At 41.3% G+C, this 19,496-nt stretch overlaps 1 protein-coding gene across 2 annotated transcripts in view; it reads left to right on the top strand.

The window, feature by feature from the left end:
• EIPR1 (EARP complex and GARP complex interacting protein 1) overlaps window positions 1-19,496 on the top strand; it is a 306,520-nt gene that overhangs the window by 217,058 nt on the left and 69,966 nt on the right. For both annotated transcript variants that reach the window (XM_089686732.1, XM_089686733.1), the window contains exon 5: window positions 2,761-2,860. In XM_089686732.1, the coding sequence (XP_089542858.1) occupies window positions 2,761-2,860 (100 nt within the window). The remainder of the gene's footprint in view (window positions 1-2,760; window positions 2,861-19,496) is intronic.

Genomic DNA, 19,496 nt, shown 5'->3' with positions numbered 1-19,496 from the left:
GAACAGTAGACAGAGAATCACAGGTCACAGGCCGGGTTCAGCAACGGAAGGTCAGATCGAAGGAAAACACAGAGAATGGTCTTAGTCACAAGCCGAGTCAGATACCAGAAGAGTCACGAGAGTATACACAGAGCTGTAGCAAGACAAGGACACAAGACACAAGTGCAAAGAGCATGTGTGGATCACAGGCTTATATGTACTCAGCCACACCCCTCTGGGGGATGGACCTCAGAGACCTGAAGGCATAAAAGATTCCCACCATGCTCAGCAGAAATTCAAGATGGATGCCAGTACATGGAGTAACATAACCTCTGGGAAAAGGTAGGACCTTGACAGTCCTCCGATGGAAGCTGTGGTTCCTTCCACCAGCACTACATCACTACAGTCCTAAGCAAGCTTTAACCTAAAGCCAACCTTCACTCACAAGGTAGACTTTTCCCCATTAATTTCCTCCCCCATTCACAAAAGTAGATTTTAATTTACTTTATTTTCACTTCACCCTCTGTCTCCATTTTCCTCTAGGCAAGAATGGTATGTCCCTGCTCCTTGTGCCTCCTGGGATGTGCATGTCGCCTATCCCACTAGGGTTTAGCAGAGACATACACATCACTGCAAGAGGATAAAAGAACTAACAGGCTCAAATGTGCTGCCAATCCTCAATGAAAGTAATATTAAATGCAAGAGGCTACTGAAACCCCCCCAAAAATGTGAATGCTAAAAGAAAGTGATGCGCTGTCTTTAAAGGACAAAAACTCAGCAAAGGAAATAACCAGACAAACTACCACTTCAACCCAAACACCATTCTTCTTTTGGTTGAAGTGGTAGTTTGGTTATTTCCTTTGTTGTGTTTTTGTCCTTTATAGACAGCGCATCGCTTTTTTGAAATTATTTACTGTAGAAGGATAGACACAGCACTGGAGGGGGTTGAACCTAGCAGATGGAAGAGACGGCCAGCTCCCAGTGACTGAAAAGAGGAAGAATGCTGCGAGAGATCAGCTGAGTGGTGGATCACAGCAGGTCAATGATGTATTTGCTGGTTGTGTATGTCAAGTAAGGCAAACCAGGTCAGAGGATATTAAAACAAAATTATAGTGAATGCCCATGCGTGTATATGTATTCTACAGACAAATGTTCCTGTATGCATATGGCCCTAAACGCGAGTTTTACACAGTAGAGTATCCACAAGCAGCAGACTTCAGACAGGCTGCAGGCAATGGTGCTGGTTGCTGCACCTGTGCTTGCCGGGTTCATGAGAATGCTGAGGTTTGACACACAGGGGCTACACGCCAACTGTGCCCAGGGCCTTAATCTCAAGAATCTTTGGTAAATACCTTTTGCACCTTCTGTTTTAGAAGGTCCTCTATGCAGTATTTTCTGTTATTGATCTGCTGCAAATGCACTAATATGGCTACAATCACCTCAAGCTGTTATTGATAGACCTTTTAGTAATTTCATTCACGCAAACTGAGTGTTGGTTTTGTAGGTATTTTAAGTTCTGACTCTGAAAAATTAATGCTCCTCATCCATAGTTGAGGATTAGAAGGTAAAAAGGGGCCAAGAACATATCCAGTAAGCCACTATCAAATCACATTCTGGTCATATGATGTTCTCACAAGTACCTGTGCAGCAATTGACTCTCCCTAAAAATAAAAAATAATGACTTGGTTTTCCTGGGATTATCCTCCTCACTGCTCTGAATTCTCTGTATACCCCAAGGTTAACTAAAGCCACTACTTTGACCAGTCTTCCTTGTCTCATCAGCATCACAACAAGGGTCTTGTGGATAGAGGCTTATGGTTGCAGAGGGATAGAAGAGCTGCAGTTCTGGGTCCAGTGGGCTGTAAACTGAGGTTGAGTGGCCAACAACACCGAGTTTTGCAGGAACATGGAGCCCACTTGGGATTGCCCTGAGATTCAGTTCCCAAGTGGGCCCAGTGGGAACTCTTCAGTCTATGTTTCCACCTGAAATGAAAGGCTGTTAGCAGGAAAGTGACTTCAGAGTGGCAGGCACCAACAGTGACATTATCGCATTGGGATAGATTTACTAAAACTGGAGAATGCAAAATCTGGTGCGGCTGTGCATGACAGCTTCTAACTTCAGCTTGTACAAATAAGCTTTGACAAAAAACTTGGAAGCTGATTGGTTTCTATACAGAGCTGCATCAGATTTTGCACTCTCCAGTTTTAGTTAATTAACTATTTTGTTTCTATTGATCTGTCATCACTCATGTATGCCAGAGGAACAGTGTGCAGATGTGCCTTGTTTACCTCAGTGGTGCACAAATTTTACAAATTGGTCCCCATCCATCCTCCAGGGCCTAATTGTGGTTTTATGTACCTTTTACAGGTCCAACTTTAAATACTACTCTACAATATGCCCACTTTTGTTAGCCTGGCCAATCACAATAAGATTTTTATAGGTTAGTTCCAATAATTACCATAATCATTAGGTCAGAGGGTTATCTTATAGGGGATATATACATGGTATAAAGGAAGGTATTGTACAACTTGAACAGACATTCATTTATTTTATATTCCTATTTTTTTTTTATTGATGAATTTATTTATTACATTGTTTACTTTCTGTTGACTTTTCACCTGACTTCTATTTAACCATAATTCGATTTGTGTGCTTGTTTGGTTCTTTCATTTCTCTCTCGCCTTCCCTGCCTTCTATATACACTTTATGAAAACATGTCTTGCATAGTTTTGTAACTTTATCCATATTTACAGTACATATCCATCTCATATTTCCTCTAGTGTTACCTGGGAACCTCTAGGCGATGGTAAGAAAGTGATGTCCCTGGGTGACAACAATCTTATGATCTGGGACTTACAAGAAAGCTCTTGTAAAGCTGTGGTAAGTCTTATAAAACTGGGTGCATTGTTGTTTCTCATGTTGGGTGAAAGAACTTGGTTATCTAGTAGTGAAAAGATATAAAGATATAAAAGTTTATACATGTATATATTATATAAGCAGTGAAAAGGTCTGTGTGTCGTTACAAATATATATCCAATCTTAGTGTTTAATTTGTCATATACTTCCATTTGTATAGGACACAGTGTCAGTTTTGCTCTCACTCAGCTCTACTAATACAACCTCACTTCAGGGCTGCCCTAAAGAATGAAACTGTCAAGACACTGATACACAATCATACATACAGGTCCAGGTGAGGGAGTGAACTCCTTCTTGGCACAAAGCAGATGTTTCTCCCTGCTATAATGCTTCCCAGGAGGCAAGCAGACAAAATATAAAATTATAGCAGTGCAAGTAGGTCTTTCAGCAGCCAATATGCATTGCTATATGCTAAGGGCCCCCTATCAGGGCTTGATTTACAAATAGTAGGACCCTACAGCAGGGGTGTATCATGAAATCAGTGGGGCCATGTGCAAGATCAAAAGTGGGCCCCCATGGCATTAAAGGGAGAAAAAATGCGGTGCTCAACAGGTGGGTGTGGTTTAAATTGCGCTAAATAGTGGGCGTAGCTTAAAGAGGTCATGGTTAAATAGAGTCTGAGATGACTTGCGTATTGCAGAGTGTCGTAATGTTAAATAGGGAATGTACAGTGTGGAGTGTAGAGTGGTGGGTAGTATGTGCAGGAGAGGAGTGCGGAGTGTACGGCGGTGCATAGTGTGGGCAGGAGAGCAGTGCATATATTACTGATCTCTATACACCGAGTGCTATTCCCTATATAGAACTGATCTCTATACACTGAGTGCTATTACCCATATATAACACTGATATCTGTACACTGAGTACCCCCATACAACCATATTGTTTAGGGTGGAGAGGTGCATATTTTGTGGAGAGATGGGTTATTGTTTAGGGTGGAGATGCGGGACTGAGGTTACTGTTTAGGGTGGGAAGGCGAGGAGGGGATTATTGTTTAGGTTGGAGAGGTGGGTTATTGTTTAGGGTGGAGAGGTGTGGAGGGGGTTATTGTTTAGGGTGGGGAGGCATGGAGGGGGTTATTGTTTAGGGTGGGGAGGCAGGTATTGTTTAGGGTGGAGAGGTGGGTTGTTTAAAGTTTGGGAAATCCACAGCTGCCAATCACTGCTACACGCTACAACACCCAGCAAACCCACCCTCCCCTCTCCAAGTTGTGCTGCCACAGCTGGGAGAGTTGTCAGAGGCAGGGGGAGAGCAGACTCACCCGACAGCCGCCCACTGAGGAGCCCGAAGAGGGAAGGAGAACAGCTCAGGAAGAGACTCCAACTAAGCTAAGGGGGAGGGGCGGGGCCAGTAGAGAGGACACTGAATGCGGGACACTTAACCCCTGCTGGTTGAGTATCATCCACGGGTGCAGTTTGCATTGGAACGCAGTGCACCCATGTATGATACACCACTGCCCTACAGACATTGCACACATGATCTCTATGCTCTGAAAAGCAGGAGGCAGGGATCTGAATTCTCACACTTCAGAAATCAGTAAGGAGAACTCTGAGCCCTGATTGGAGGAAAGGAACACACCTTCCTCCTCACTGTACATGGGACCATGCACAGCTGTGGCTTTTAACCACAGGCTGTGTGCTTGAGTTCTCCACCTCATGACCAATTATCTCTTGGAGTCAGGAAAAGCTGTTAGAAGTGAGTCAAGTAGATAACAGAGGAACAGTAAAGAGAAACCACTCAGTGCTTTGGACAAAGACAAGTACACAGTATGGAAGGATGTGCTTTGTTCATATTTCATGTATATTTAATGTTTGAAATTTGCACTCATTTTAAAGTAGTAAAATAAAAAGTTGGAGTTGATAATGCTTGGAACATGTACACAATTATACCTGTGGAATTGTGGAGGATACTTATACAAAGCTGGAATACCTGAAAATGTTTTTGTTGGATTCTCCAGTACTAGTACTTACAGTATGTTTCAAGACCTCTAGATCAAATTATTTTACAGTTTCCAAAAGCAGAGCTATTTATTATTATAACTTGTTGAGATCGTGAGTTTAAGGTGCCCATAGGCATTAGATGACACGTTTACACACCATCTCCTCCTTACTCCATAGCTTGAAATATAGCTGTTCATAAAATTAAAGGACTCCTGTGTAAGGTAGAAACAGGCTAAAAAAGACATTTTGAGATTTTGAAAGGTGCCATGCTATATCTTTGCACACTGTCATGGTTGATAACTATGACAGTGAGGGTGTGCAAAGATGGAGTGGCAATACACTCCTCCTAATTGTATGTATGTAATTACTAGAGGTCATCTCTAAGCAGTTGGTTAAATACACAGCTGATATACACCATGTATATGAAAAATTTCCTACTGCCCAAAGATCTGTAATTATTTTCGGCCAGTTTTGTGATAAATGTCTGTCTACCAAATAGCAAAGCCAGGTCATTTATCTCACTTTTCTTTACAGAACGTAAAGTGGTATTAAAGCCAAACACAAACATTTATTTTATTGCAGCTTACCAGTCCTTAAATGTGGCTGTTGCATTAGTTTTTCTTTTTTTTTTTTAGTGTTTTTCCCTTTACTTGCACTTCAGGGTTCAGACGATAACTCACTTCCTGTCTTAGGGTGTCTACTGTGGATAGAGGAGCAATGGAGAAACCCTTGTAAAGGATCATTATCAATCTCTGGAGGGAGTACAAGCAAATTTCGATAGATTTGACTAACAAATAAAACTAAACTTCAGCTAACACTGTTTTCAGCAATTGCAGCAACAGTTTTCTTTTCCTTTTAGGATAAAGGGTTTACATAAATGAATAAGGCATCATGCAGACTGGCTTCTAAAAATATGCAGCATTTTTTCTGCCAGAATTTGGCATTTGAGTGTAAATGTATTCTATTGACCAGAATATGAAAGTGATTGTAAATGCTCTTTTTTTTAAATACCAAACACGGAATACTTACCTGCAGTGGTTTCCTGGCTCCTCTTTTTCTCTGTGTGCCCCCATAACAAGCTTAATCCCGAGCCGGGCTGTTTGCATCTACTGACAATCACTGTGTAGCTCAGCCCTGCCCTCTGCTTTCTCATCTTGTGATTTAACCGACAGCAGCAGGAACCAATGTCTCCCAAGGCCCTCAGCCAAGCTTGTGAGAGCAGCTAGAGGGGAGGGAAGTACTGAAGCTGAGCACATAGGCTAACATGGAATTGCTTTTACAGGCATAATAAAAATTGCTGAAAGCCTGTATAAATGGTGTTTTTTAAGCTCCATGTATGTGGGGCCTAAATGCTAACTATTGCAAACACTCCTGTCAGTCTTAAAGTGGAACTAAAGTAAAAAAACAAAAAAATGGACAAACAGGCAGGTTTTTTATTGCAGGAGGGACAATATCTCTTCTGCGTTAAAATACAGTTACCTACCTGTTTGCAGTTTTCAGGAGGATGTACACTGAGCTGCCACTGACTGATGTCATTCCAGCCAGTGAAGATTACCAAAGACTGTCACCTGGAAGAGGATGCCGGTAAGTATTCCTGCCTTTAGTTCCCCTTTAAGTGGTTTGTCTCAGTCCTCTAAATGCCAATTTTTTTTTGGCAGCAGAACTGGAAGTCTCTGTCCTGGTGCCAGAACACAGCATTGTATATTGTTTGTAGCTCAGGCTACATACAGTTTATACAGCGCACACAGCCACTGCATCTGCTAGAGAAGTAGTTAGTTCAGTCCAGCATGGTCCAAACAATGGATTTAAACTTCACAGGAACATGGAGGTCAGCATTAAAGGACAAGCTCACCTGTGAAGTGTGTTACACATTGCTCCCGTATTTAGGGTGTAACATGCTCCAAGTCCTCCCTCACCCCTGATCCCCCCCCTCCCTGTGACAGCAGGTGGTTAGTTCCTGTCCCCACACCCACTGTCACAATTCAAAATTGACTTGGATGTGCAGGGCTCCACCTGCACAACCTCATCTTTAATTTACAGCAATCTGTAAATGAGAAAATTACAAGTTCCATCTACCACTGCGGCAGACAGCCTGTAGTTCTCAATGGACTGCGAGATCACTGACGAGTGTCTTTTGTAGCTCATTCACAATCCCTAAAGCTTTCAAACTGACAGCCTGTACAGAGGTATGGCCAGAAAGCTGTAGGACCTGTCTGCAGGAGCCTGACATTTTACCCAGGATCCACTGATCTTGAGTGCAATGCTTTGCAGGCTCTTTGGGGAAAAGAAAAAAAAATGCCCATAAAAAAAAATAAATAAATAAAATTATGTACATTTATTTTTTTCTCTAAAGTTGAACTTCGTCATTATTATTATACAGTATTTATAAAGTGCTAACAGTTCACTCAGTGCTGTACATTACAATGGGAGACAGTACACGCGACAGTACAATAACAATACAATGTGATACACGCGGGGTTCGAGGGCACTGCTCCTTGGAGCTTACAATCTAGGAGGGAGGGGATACAGAGTTGTACAGGATGAAATAGCTGTGGGGGATGGAGTGGTAGGAACAGTGGAGGAGGTCGGCAATTAGCAGGGGGTGGGGTAGGCTTCCCTGAAGAGGTGGGTTTTCAGGGTGCGCCTAAAGGAGAGGAGAATAGGTGATAGTCTGATGGATTGGGTTAGGGCGTTCCAGAGGATGGGTGACTCCCTGGAGAAGTCCTGGAGGCGGGAATGGGAGGAGGAGACCAGGGAACTAGAGAGAAGGAGGTCTTGTGAGGAGCGGAGAGTGCGTGTTGGGTAGTACTTGGATATTAGGTCGGTGATGTAGTTTGGGGCAGTATCATGGAATTAGTAACACTGGGTTTAGTAACACTTTAATTTTGCACATGCTACTTTGTTAAACCAAAATAAGAATGCAGTAGTAAGCACCTCCAGGCACTTAAGGTGTAATTAAACCAATATAATTACAAACTGTCTGCACATGCTGTATTACATAGTGTTCATACTCACTCAGGGAATATGGCGTTCATTTTCTGTATTCTGTAAAAAAAACTGGTTGATCCTGCTGTCTCTGCCCCTCCCTCCTTGTCTGTGTCCCTGCTGCAGCCTAAGGTAGTCTAGACCAGCCACTGCCACTCTACTGAGTATGCTCCAGTTGAAATTCACTTCTAAGCTGTTAATTTCCTCTTTTTTTTTCATCTATGCAGCCCACATGACTAGACAGTTACACATTTGGGTGTATGCACTCCAGATAAATGAAAGCCCACTCCCTCCTCCTCCATGTCCTCATACTGCTAAATGCTATGGGGGAGGGATATTAGATGTTGATTGATAGAGGCATTACTTCCCTGTAATTCTAAGCACATTCAAACAATAGACAACAGCTGGAGGGGTATGAAACAGGCTGTGAGGTTTCTTGAGAGAACAGAAACTCAGGGTGCTCTTCTGGGCAAATACAGAATTCAAATAGGAGCGTGGAGCTTTTGTGGAACCCTTCTTACCTCTAGCACATTTTTCTTAGCTCATCACTGACCAACAGGGAGGTGCAATAGGTGAGAGAGGTGGGCTAAAGTGATGACTCCAAACATTTTGTAATTGCACCATTAAAGACTGATGCCTCTATCAATCAACATCTAATATCCCTCCCCCATAGCATTTAGCAGTATGAGGACATGGAGGAGGAGGGAGTGGGCTTTCATTTATCTGGTGTGCATACACCCAAATGTGTAACTCTCTAGTCATGTGGGCTGCATAGATGAGAAAAAAGAGGAAATTAACAGCTTAGAAGTGAATTTCAACTGGAGCATACTCAGTCAGTGGCAGTGGCTGGTCTAGACTACCTTAGGCTGCAGCAGGGACACAGACAAGCAGGGAGGGGCAGAGACAGCAGGATCAACCAGTTTTGTTGCCGAATACAGAAAATGAATGCCATATTCCCTGAGTGAGTATGAACACTATGTAATACAGCATGTGCAGACAGTTTTTAATTATATTGGTTTAATTACACCTTAAGTACCTGGAGATGCTTACTACTACATTCTTATTTTGGTTTAACAAAGTAGCATTTGCAAAATTAAAGTGTTACTAAACCCACAACTGTAAAATCAGTCTGTATATGCAGTAAAGCATACTTGTTATACTCACTGTGGACCCTAAGGGGTTAATCCTCCACGTTGTGTAAAAAGTCCGTTTGATGCTGTCTTCTCTGCTCCTCCTCTTGTTCAAATGTCCAAGTCTTATCTCCTGATAAAACAGACGGAACCCATAGTCACATGCACATGCTCAATTTGGTGTGTATTGCTAGAGAGGTTTTTTTTTCTTTGGAGAGTGCATGTGATCAGCACTGTCCAGACAGAGGTCAGGGGTTCTTCATCCTGCTAGAGCAGAAAGAAAAATCCTCCTACAAGCTTTAACTAGCACTCTGCTGAAGTCACAAGACTGTCTAATTGCTGATGAGAAAAGGTATTTAGCAGTTTATATTTACTAAAATAATGGCACTTCCATGTTGTGTGTACTGTGGGAGACCAGATATAGTGAATGCAGGGTCCTGGGTTTAGTAACACTTTAAAGGATTACTTCAAGCAACATCATTCACTCGGCTTCCCATCACTGTCATCATTCATTCATTGTGCTGTCACCTCCTTTCAGCAAGCTCCGAATTTTTGTAGACAGCACTGCTAAACTTTCCTCTCTGCCCCACCATGCAAGAGATTGTGGGAAACCAATATAAAGACAGATTCAGTTACCTGTATTAGCTTACATTTAAGAATGTTGCAATACACGGTTAATTAAATGTGGCTGTTTTATTTTATCTTGAGGTCTTTAATATGAACTATAAATGTATGGGAACCTTACAAAGGAGCTGTGGTTATTCTGAAATGAATTTGAGCTTCTGCTATGTGACCAGCTTTGTTGTAAATAGTGCCTAGTGGAGTTTTTTAAATGGAGACACAAATAGCACGTATAGGATGTAAAAAAAACCTAGTGTCATCCACAGCCTGTTAGTAGGATACAAGCATCTGTTCCGGTACCGCTCTCTCATATTATTGTAAACATTACGCTGAACATCATAACCGTGATGCAACCATAGCAACCATAAAATAAACAGATGGCAATGTTACTGACTTCAGAATCAGCCAGTGGAAACATTTAGCCTGATATATAAAAACTGATGATTGGGATGAGTGGAAGTCTTGTCTACGTTCAGGTGTTTTCATTTTTTTTACCTGCACTAAAAATGACAGCTAGAATCATGTTGGTAGCTACATTTATTGCCTTCTGCAGTCAAGGTACAAAAAAAATTGTCCCTGTGACTAAGAAATCTGCGATCTCCAGTTTGAATGATTATCGCCCTATGACACGTATGCCAGTTATAATGAAGTGCTTTGAAAAACTGATTTTGCAGCGTATTAAAGGAAGCATACCAGTAGGGTTAGATCCCTTTAAGTTTGCATTTTGGTCAAGTAGGTCAACCAAGGATGCAATTGCTATAGCCTATATACTGCCCTTACTCACCTTAAGGGGAAAAAAATAATTATGTTGGATTGCGGTCTGTGGACAATGCTATTTCCCCAACAAAACTTGTTTTTAAACATTGTCTCTTGGGCTTGGCGTCCTCAATCTACAATTGGATGTTGGATCTTTTTAATAAATGTGCCATGGGTATTAAAATTGGTGAGTAGTCTGCCTCTGTGTTATTTTTAAGTACAGGCACTCCACAAGGATGTGTGTTAAGCCCACTATTTACCTTGTGTACATCTGATTGTGCTGTTCATTATGAGGGAAATCATGTCATGAAATTTGCAGATGATGCTACTATGGTAAGATAAAAAATAATGATGAGACTCTATAATCAGGCAGAAATAATTTGTAGAGATGGTGCAAGAAAAATGATCTGCAGGTAAATCTGAGTAAAACTAAGGAGGTGATCATAGAAGAGGGTTGGGTGGGATATCCAAGTGGTTATAGATGGAGAGACGGTCGAGATGGTGAGTAGTTTTAAGTTTTTGGGCACAATAATTACCCATGAATTGTCATGGTCTATATCAGGTTTTGTGGGGATGCCGCTGCAGTGATTGTACTGTTTCAAGAGACTAATGAAAACGGAGTTGAGACAAGAAATACTTTCTGTAGAGGTACAATAGAGGGTTTTGTGGCATATCATGTCACCCTGTTGCAGTGCATGTGCAAGGACTGCACAAAATATCAAATTGTCAGGTATTCGGTACATAAGAGAGCAGAGATGCCTTCATAGGGAGCACAATATTTTAAAGGATACCGCCCATCCAAGTTTTGGGCATTCTGAGAAGCTACTGTAGGGGAAGCATTAGAGGAGCATTGGAGCTCATACACATAAATCACAAAGTAGTATTTTTGCTCGGGTGGTGCAGCTTTTAAATGCAGTAATATAAATAATTAGGATAAGGTGATGTGGTTCATTTTATAACTCTGCACTGAACATAACATGAACACCCACATGTCAACATTAAACAAAACCTTGAAGATTCTCAGTCCACATAGAAAAAGGTGTTATGGTCAGTTGAGACTAAAATTTAATTATTTGGCCTCAACACTGAACAATATGTCTGGTGGAAATTCAATATAGCTCATCATCCATATAACACCATTCCTACAGTAAAGCATGGAGGTGGTAATGTCCTGTTATGGGGGAGTTTCTCAGCAGCAGGGACTGGAACACTTGTCAGGTTAGAAAGAAATATGGAAGGGGCAAAATGCTATCAAATTCTTGAGGAAAATCTTCTGCCCTCTGCCAGAAAGTCAATGGGAAAAGGGTTTACCTTCCAACATGGCAATGACCACAGCAAATATGACCACACAGTGGTTGAAGGAAAAAAAGGTGAATGTCCTTGCATGGCCTTTTCAGAGCCCAGATTTAATCCCCATTGAAAATCTGTAGAATGACTTGAAGTCTGCACTCCACAAATGGTCACCATCAAATTTAACTGAACTTGAGAAGTTCTGCAAAGAAGAGTGGGCAGCTATTGCAAAGTCTAGATGTGCAAAGTTAGTAGAGACACATCCCAACAGACTAAAGGCTGTAACTAAAGCAATTGATGGTTCAACAAAACACTGTCACAAGGGGGTGATCCCTTTTTCCAACTCAGTGATTCTGTTTTTGATTTTGTTTTCCTGACATGTTTGTGTTATATCTTTCACTTGGATTTTAAAAATTACACTGAGTAAATACAACTGGGTATTTCTTTTCTATACCCACTGTATATGTGTTTGTGTAATGTTGGCAAGTGAGTGTTTGTGTTATGTTCATTGTAGAGCTATAAATACATTTCATTGAATGATCTGTGATGGTGTAATGACAATAAATTGTTTGAATCCTTAGTACATTTAAGGTAAACACCAGATAAATGGGAAATTGTAGCATGGACATTCATATTGGGTTCATGCCCCAACTGCACAGGGTTTGTTTTAGAGCTTGAACATGCTTAACCATTAAGAAATATGTAAAACCTCACCTTTTAAAACAAACAATTCAGTGTAAAATAGAAGTGAAAGGCACATTTATGTGCACATATACAGTAAAAAAACATAAATGCTTTTTTCCCCTTTTTTATAAGTGATCACATACCCTCTGTTCTTACCTGCATAAGGAGCTCAGCAAGGAGAAACAGCAGTACACTGATCTCTTTAGTGCACATGTGTCAAACACAAAACCCATGGCCCAAATGCATCCCACCAGGACATTTAATGTGTCCTTCGTACGTCTCCTGCATTTGTGGCACCCCCTTCGTCTCCGCCCCCCCACCTTGTCTCAGCAGTCGACAGCAGAGAGGAGGATAGATCTCCTCTAACAGATCCTGTGCTTCTCTGTGAAGCTTTGGAGAGATACTTGTCTCAGCCCCACCCCCCACCCCTGTCTTAGCAGTCGGCAGTAGAAAGTAGGACAGAACTCCTCCTACAGATCCTGCATCACCATGTGCAACCACAGCACTCCCTCATCTCCACCTCCAGACTCCGGCAGCTGACTCCAGCCCTCCTCTGGTCCTTCTCCAGGCCCTGCAGTTTCTGCTTCCCAGCCCCACCCCCATATTCTCCACGGCACCAGGTAAAGGGGTGCACTGTGTTGTAAGGGAGGGTGGGGGGCTCTTGACCTCTGATGTAAGGGGGGAGGGGGAGGTACTCTGGACATCTAGAGAACTGACCATGCTGTGCTCTCCTTCCTAGTGTGGTCAGTTTGTATTAGGAAAGCAGAGAGACTGCCAGGATCACCAGGGATTTCACACAAAAAAAGCAATACAGAGAGAACAGAATACTTTTTCATACAAGTACATGGTACAGCAGGCAGATATCAGGAATATGAAATGTTGGGTTTACATATTCCTTAAGTCATGTTGACATCCTATGTTGTTGTTGGATTGGTAGAAGCAATTGTGATTCTGCAGGTGAAGGATTCCCAACTTCGTCTGCCATTGATAGAGGGGAAGATAAATGACAAAAGGGTAGCAGTACAATTTTGAAAAATTTACTGGCTCACCAGCCAATAAACTCTTAGAAGATTAGTAGCAGACATGAAAAAAAAAAACCTCACAGGATTGCAATATACCAGCACATCTGGTAAGAAAATTCAGTAGATAACAAACTGCTGTACAGATTTATTAAAACATACACTCTGCATTCTTTGGATGTAACAAATGCTGCATTCATATCCATATAGTGTATAGTTTTCTGTCTTTACCGATCTGAATGCAACAGCATTGTTTACAGCCCGGTCACACCGATCCGACTTTGATAACATGATTTCAAAGTCAGATGGTAATCCTACTTAAGGTGCGACTTGCAAGACATCTGCGGCTTGCAAAACACAGATGTCTTTGCAAGTCCCTCCTAAATTAGAGCATGCTCTACTGTAGATATCGGTGCGGCTCCAACGAGGTCGGAATCTCACCAATATGACCACTGGAATTGCTGAAAATAGGGTGCGAATAGCCATGCAGGTCGTATGGCATGGCAAATCGCATGCCAAGTTGCACCTGGTGTGACCGGGGTCTTATTATAAACCCTGGCACACAGCTGTGTCATGGAAGTAATCTTGGGTTGTGTTCAACTGCATGAAATCTAACTGGAAAATTCTGCATCTTCAAGTCAGTATTTCTGCATAATGTATGCATGTGTGCAGGTAAATACATGTAGATCTGTACATGTTTGGATTGAAAACTGTGGTAGAGGAATGGAGAGATTTTACAGACGTGAACACATTTATGCCTGTCAACCAACCACTACAAGGGTTATTTTATGCGGGATCTTTCTGCCAGAAGGAGCCTGGGTAGATTTCTGTATTTTATTATGCCTTTGGCCGTTAAAGTTCCTCCTACCCAATCATTAAATGAACCCCAAGAATATGGACAGTTATTGAATTTCAGATGCCAGGCTTTAACGGTGTTTTCACAGTACAGTTGCTGGCCCCAGTTTTGCTTTTATCATGTGAGGGGCCAGCTGTGGTGTGATAAGCTAATCAAGATAGACAAATTTAACCCTTTCACTGCCAGGTCCTTACGGCATAGGGATCTACAGCACTGCTTCCAGCTGTGCAAGAAGCCACTGATCGGAGCTATACACCTCAAATGTAACACCAATTCCCCCCCCCCCTCCCCTGCGAATGCCATCACTTCTCTCCCTTCTTCCCTGACTCCAGCCACACTACCTATCCTCCCACTTTTTGCTTTTCTTTTTTCTAAATGACCCCCCCACCCTAACACTCTTAATTTCACCATCTCAAGCATCGATCCCCCCTATCCATAATCAGTGCCCCCCCCCTTGCATACTCGATCCCCTGCAGCCACCGACTTTTCTCCTCTGCCTCTTCCACAGCTTGTTCCAGGTGCTGCAGGGGCTTGGAAGTGTCCCCCCACCACTCTGACCTCCAGCATGCTGTCCCCCCCCCCCTTCATTGACTTACCGATCCTGGCTGGCTGCTGGGTGGTGTTCCCTCCTCTCCCTCCTGCTGTCAGGGCACTCGGGTGAAGCTGTCAGGATGGAGAGCGGGAGGGGGGGCTTGATAAATGTGTTTTCTTTAGTGGATTACCCACAAATGTCAGATTGGGAACAGTGGCTATGCCATTGCATCCCAATTGACATCAATAGGCACTTTTCTTATTCTACAGGTCATGTGCTTTCAGAAAATGTATGGTGAAATTCTGAAAGCTGTAAGTGAAAAAAATGGCAAATCCCAGATTTTGAGACTAAATTGTTTTTAATTACAGTTTTGCGCACATTCAGTTTTCATCATTTCACAAAAAGGCACAATTCAAAATTTACAAATATTTGTTATTTATTAACTCGGTACAGTTTTAGCTTTTATATTTAGTAGGAATTTTGTAAATTTTGCCATGTATGTATCCACTAAAAATTATTTTAGTGTATTTTAACCACTTGCCCTCCAGAGGATTTACCCCTCTTCCTGACCAGGCGCTGCGTTACTTTAACTGACAGTTTTGCGGTCATGTAACTCTGTACATAAATTAAATTTATGTCCTTTTTTTCCCCCACAAATAGAGCTTTCTTTCAGTGGTATTTGATCACCTGTGTGGTTTTTATTTTTGCTCTATAAACAAAAAAAAGACTGGCAATTTTGAAAAAAAACAACAATATTTTTGGCTTTTTGCTATAAAACATATCCAATAAAAAATTTAAAAACTCAAATTCCGTCATAAATTTAGGTCAAAATGTATTCCACTACATGTCTTTGCTAAAAAAAAAATCCCTATACATGTAAGTTAACTGGTTTACGTGAAAGTAACTGCCACTGACATCCTCAGTGACACTACTACAGTGATCAGTGCTAATAAAAAGCACCAACACTGTAATAATGACACTGGGCAGGAAGGGGTTAACGTTTGGCGATCAAAGGGTTAACTGTGTGCTGTGTATTTTACTATGTGTGCTTTACTATGTGTGCTGTTTTACTAGGGAGGCATGCTGTTTTGTGTCTCTCTGCTGTGCAGAGAGATACAAAGCAGCATGCCCATGCTGACAGGGGAGAGACCTGTGGCTGTTTACCCACGTGTCTCTCCTCTGTCAGCTTTACACTGCGATCGCTGAGTACCGGCCAGGAATCACTGGCTCGGACTCGGTAATTGACATCCCTAGCCGCCAATAGCGGCGCAGGTAGGGTGGCGGGCATGCCACCTACCCGGAAGTGCATATATACGTTATTTTGCTCAGCCCTGCCACCCTGTAGCAGTACTTCTACTATAGGGTGGCGGTCAAGCTGTTAAGTGAAAATAGCGATTTGAAGAACATTTGCGCAACTATTGCAGGGCCTAAAAAGTCAATAGCACTTTTTTTTTATTCCATGGGTCATGTGCTTTCAGAAAATACTTGGTTTGGGGGGGTCTTTTACAAATTCTGACAGTTGTACGTGAAACATAAACTCCAAATTTTTAGACTGGTTTTTTGCTTTTATTTTTTATTTTTTTTATTTTTTCACAAAAAGGCACAATTTAAAATGTACAAATATTTGTTACAGTGGGGATCGAAAGTTTGGGCACCCCAGCTAAAAATTTGTATTAATGTGCATAAAGAAGCCAAGGAAAGATGGAAAAATCTCCAAAAGGCATCAAATTACAGATTAGACATTCTTATAATATGTCAACAAAAGTTAGATTTTATTTCCATCATTTACACTTTCAAAATAACAGAAAACAAAAAAATGGCGTCTGCAAAAGTTTGGGCACCCTGCAGAGTTAATATCTTGTACTGCCCCCTTTGGCAAGTATCACAGCTTGTAAACGCTTTTTGTAGCCAGCCAAGAGTCTTTCAATTCTTGTTTGAGGTATCTTTGCCCATTCTTCCTTACAAAAGTCTTCCACTTCTTTGAGATTTCTGGGCTGTCTGTCACGCACTGCTCTTTTAAGGTCTATCCATAGATTTTCAATTATGTTGAGGTCAGGAGATTGTGAAGGCCATGGCAAAACCTTCAGTTTATGCCTCTTGATGTAATCCCCCGTGGATTTCGAGGTGTGTTTAGGATCATTATCCATTTGTAGAAGCCATCCTCTCTTTAACTTCAGCTTTTTCACAGATGGCATCAAATTACCATCCAAAATTTGCTGAAATTTTATTGAATCCATTTTTCCTTCTACTCGTGAGATGTTCCCTGTGCGACTGGCTGCAACACAACCCCAAAGCATGATTGATCCAACCCCATGCTTAACAGTTGGACAGAGGTTCTTTTAATTAAATTCTGTGCCCCTTCTCCAGATGTACCTTTGCTCATTCCAGCCAAAAAGTTCAATTTTAACCTCATCGGTCCACAGAACTTGTTTCCAAAATGCATCAGGCTTGTCTATATGTTCATTTGCAAAGTTCAAACGATGATTTTTGTGGTGAGGACCTAGAAGAGGTTTTCTTCTGATGACTCTTCCATGAAGACCATATTTGTACAAGTATCTCTTTATAGTGGAATAGTGTATCACAACTCCAGTGTCTGCCAGATCTTTCTGGAGGGATCGTGCAGTCAAACGTGGGTTTTGAATTGTTTTTCTCACAATCCTGCGAGCTGTTCAGTCTGATATTTTTTTTGGTCTTCCAGATCTTGCTTTAACTTCCACTGTTCCTGATGACTGCCATTTCTTAATTGCATTCCGAACAGAGGATATTGACATCTGAAAACGCTTTGCTATCTTCTTATAGCCTTCTCCAGCTTTGTGAGCGTCAACTATTTTGAGTTTCAGTTTTCTAGACAACTGCTTAGAAGAACCCATGGTGCTGATTGTTGGGGCAAGGTCAGAGGAGTCTGGGCATTTAAAACCTATGAGATTGACATAACCTGGTCTTCCCAAACGATGATTGAGAACAATCCATGACACTGGCAGGTCTCAGCTTTGCAAAGGGGGCAGTGCATGCTATAAATTCTGCAGGGTGCCCAAACTTTTGCAGACGCCATTTTTTTGTTTTCTGTTATTTTGAAAGTGTAAATGATGGAAATAAAATCTAACTTTTGTTGACATATTATAAGAATGTCTAATCTGTAATTTGATGCCTTTTGGAGATTTTTCCATCTTTCCTTGGCTTCTTTATGCACATTAATACAAATTTTTAGCTGGGGTACCCAAACTTTCGATCCTCACTGTATGTTCTAACTCAATACAGTTTTAACTTTTACATTTAGTAGGAATTTGGTAAATTTTGCCAGGGATGTATCCACGAATAATGATTGTAGTGTATTTTTAGCGAAAATATTGGCTTAACCTCCCTAGCGGTATTTCCGAGTGTAGCTCGGGGTAGAGTTTCAGTACCAAAAGCGGTAACCCTGAGCTACACTCGGGCTTACCATGCAGAGTTGCATAGGGAGTCCCTGCAGCGCTTACCTTGTCCTTCGCTCCCGCGATGCGTTCCCTGCAGCGTCCCCGGCCATCTCCTCCGGCCGATGCCGACATCCGGCTTCCGTGCTCCGGTCCCTGTGACGTCGGGACGTACGGGCACCGGAACCAGCGGCAAATTTGAAATTTTTAAAAAAGTCATTTTTTTAAAAATGATTATTACATAGTAAAACATTGCTGTTTCAAAACATTTCACATACATTTTGTCCCTACTGCTTTGTCCTGTCCCCTGCCTGCATTTTGACTGTTCTTTTTACCTGGAAACTTAGAAAAGTCCATGGCGTCCAAAAAGCATCCCTTTATATCAAAAGCGGTTTTAGACCAGCTAGAGAACGGCGACAGTAAATCAGAACCACTTGCAGAATTGAGTGATAATGATTCGTGGGGAAATTCTTCATCAGACACTGAAAACGATTCTGCGACTTTGCTCAGCGATGTGCGAACTTGGAGCTATATTTCAAATTTCAGTGTTTTTGGTTTGATTATATTATTTAATTAAATTTATTATTATATTATTATTTTTTATGATTATTTATTAAATTATAATTTATGATTTTATGTTTCAAGTTTCATCATATCCGGAATGTTTACTACACTCTTGTTCAGACAGATTTCAGTGAGTTATTCCTAAATTACAGGCCTACAATAAAAAAAAATACATATTTCCATGCAAAAAAATGGTACCGCTTTCAGCACCAAAAATCTGAAATAATCATAGCGCTAGGGAGGTTAATAAACATTCGTGCAAATATCACAGGGCCTAAAAAATGAGCAGCACCTTTCATTTATTCTACTGGTCCAATGCTTTCAGAAAATATATGGTTTGGGGGGGGTCTTTCACAAACCCTAAAAGCTGTAAGTGTAAAATGAAAACCTGCAGATTTTGAGAGAAATTTGCATATTTACATTTTTGCGTATGTTCGATTTTTACCATTACGCAAAAAATGCGCAATTAAAATTGTACAAACATTTGTTATTAACTTAATACAGGTTAAACTTTTATATTTGGCAGGAATTTTGTAAAATTTGCTTTGTTTTTATCTGCTAATAATTATTGTGTAATAGTGTATTTTCAGTGAAAATATTGCATTGATAAACATTTGCGCAAATATCGCAGAGCCTTAAAAATCTGTAGCACCTTCTTTTTATTCTATCTGTCGTGTGCTTTCCAGAAAATATATGGTTTGGGGGGTCTTTTATAAACTGTGAAATCTGAAAGGGAAATTTTTTAATAATGGTCTGACCAGCTTAGTTTAAAAGTGGAGCGCTGGGCCTGGCAGTGAAAGGGTTAAACTTTGCAAA

The sequence above is a fragment of the Staurois parvus genome, unplaced genomic scaffold, assembly GCF_062004578.1.
Source record: "Staurois parvus isolate SC_StPar_1 unplaced genomic scaffold, SC_StPar_1.0 ptg000409l, whole genome shotgun sequence".
In the NCBI taxonomy this organism is placed as follows: domain Eukaryota; kingdom Metazoa; phylum Chordata; class Amphibia; order Anura; family Ranidae; genus Staurois; species Staurois parvus.
Note: the sequence above shows the minus strand (reverse complement) of the source record. Positions and strands in the feature narration are given on the sequence as shown.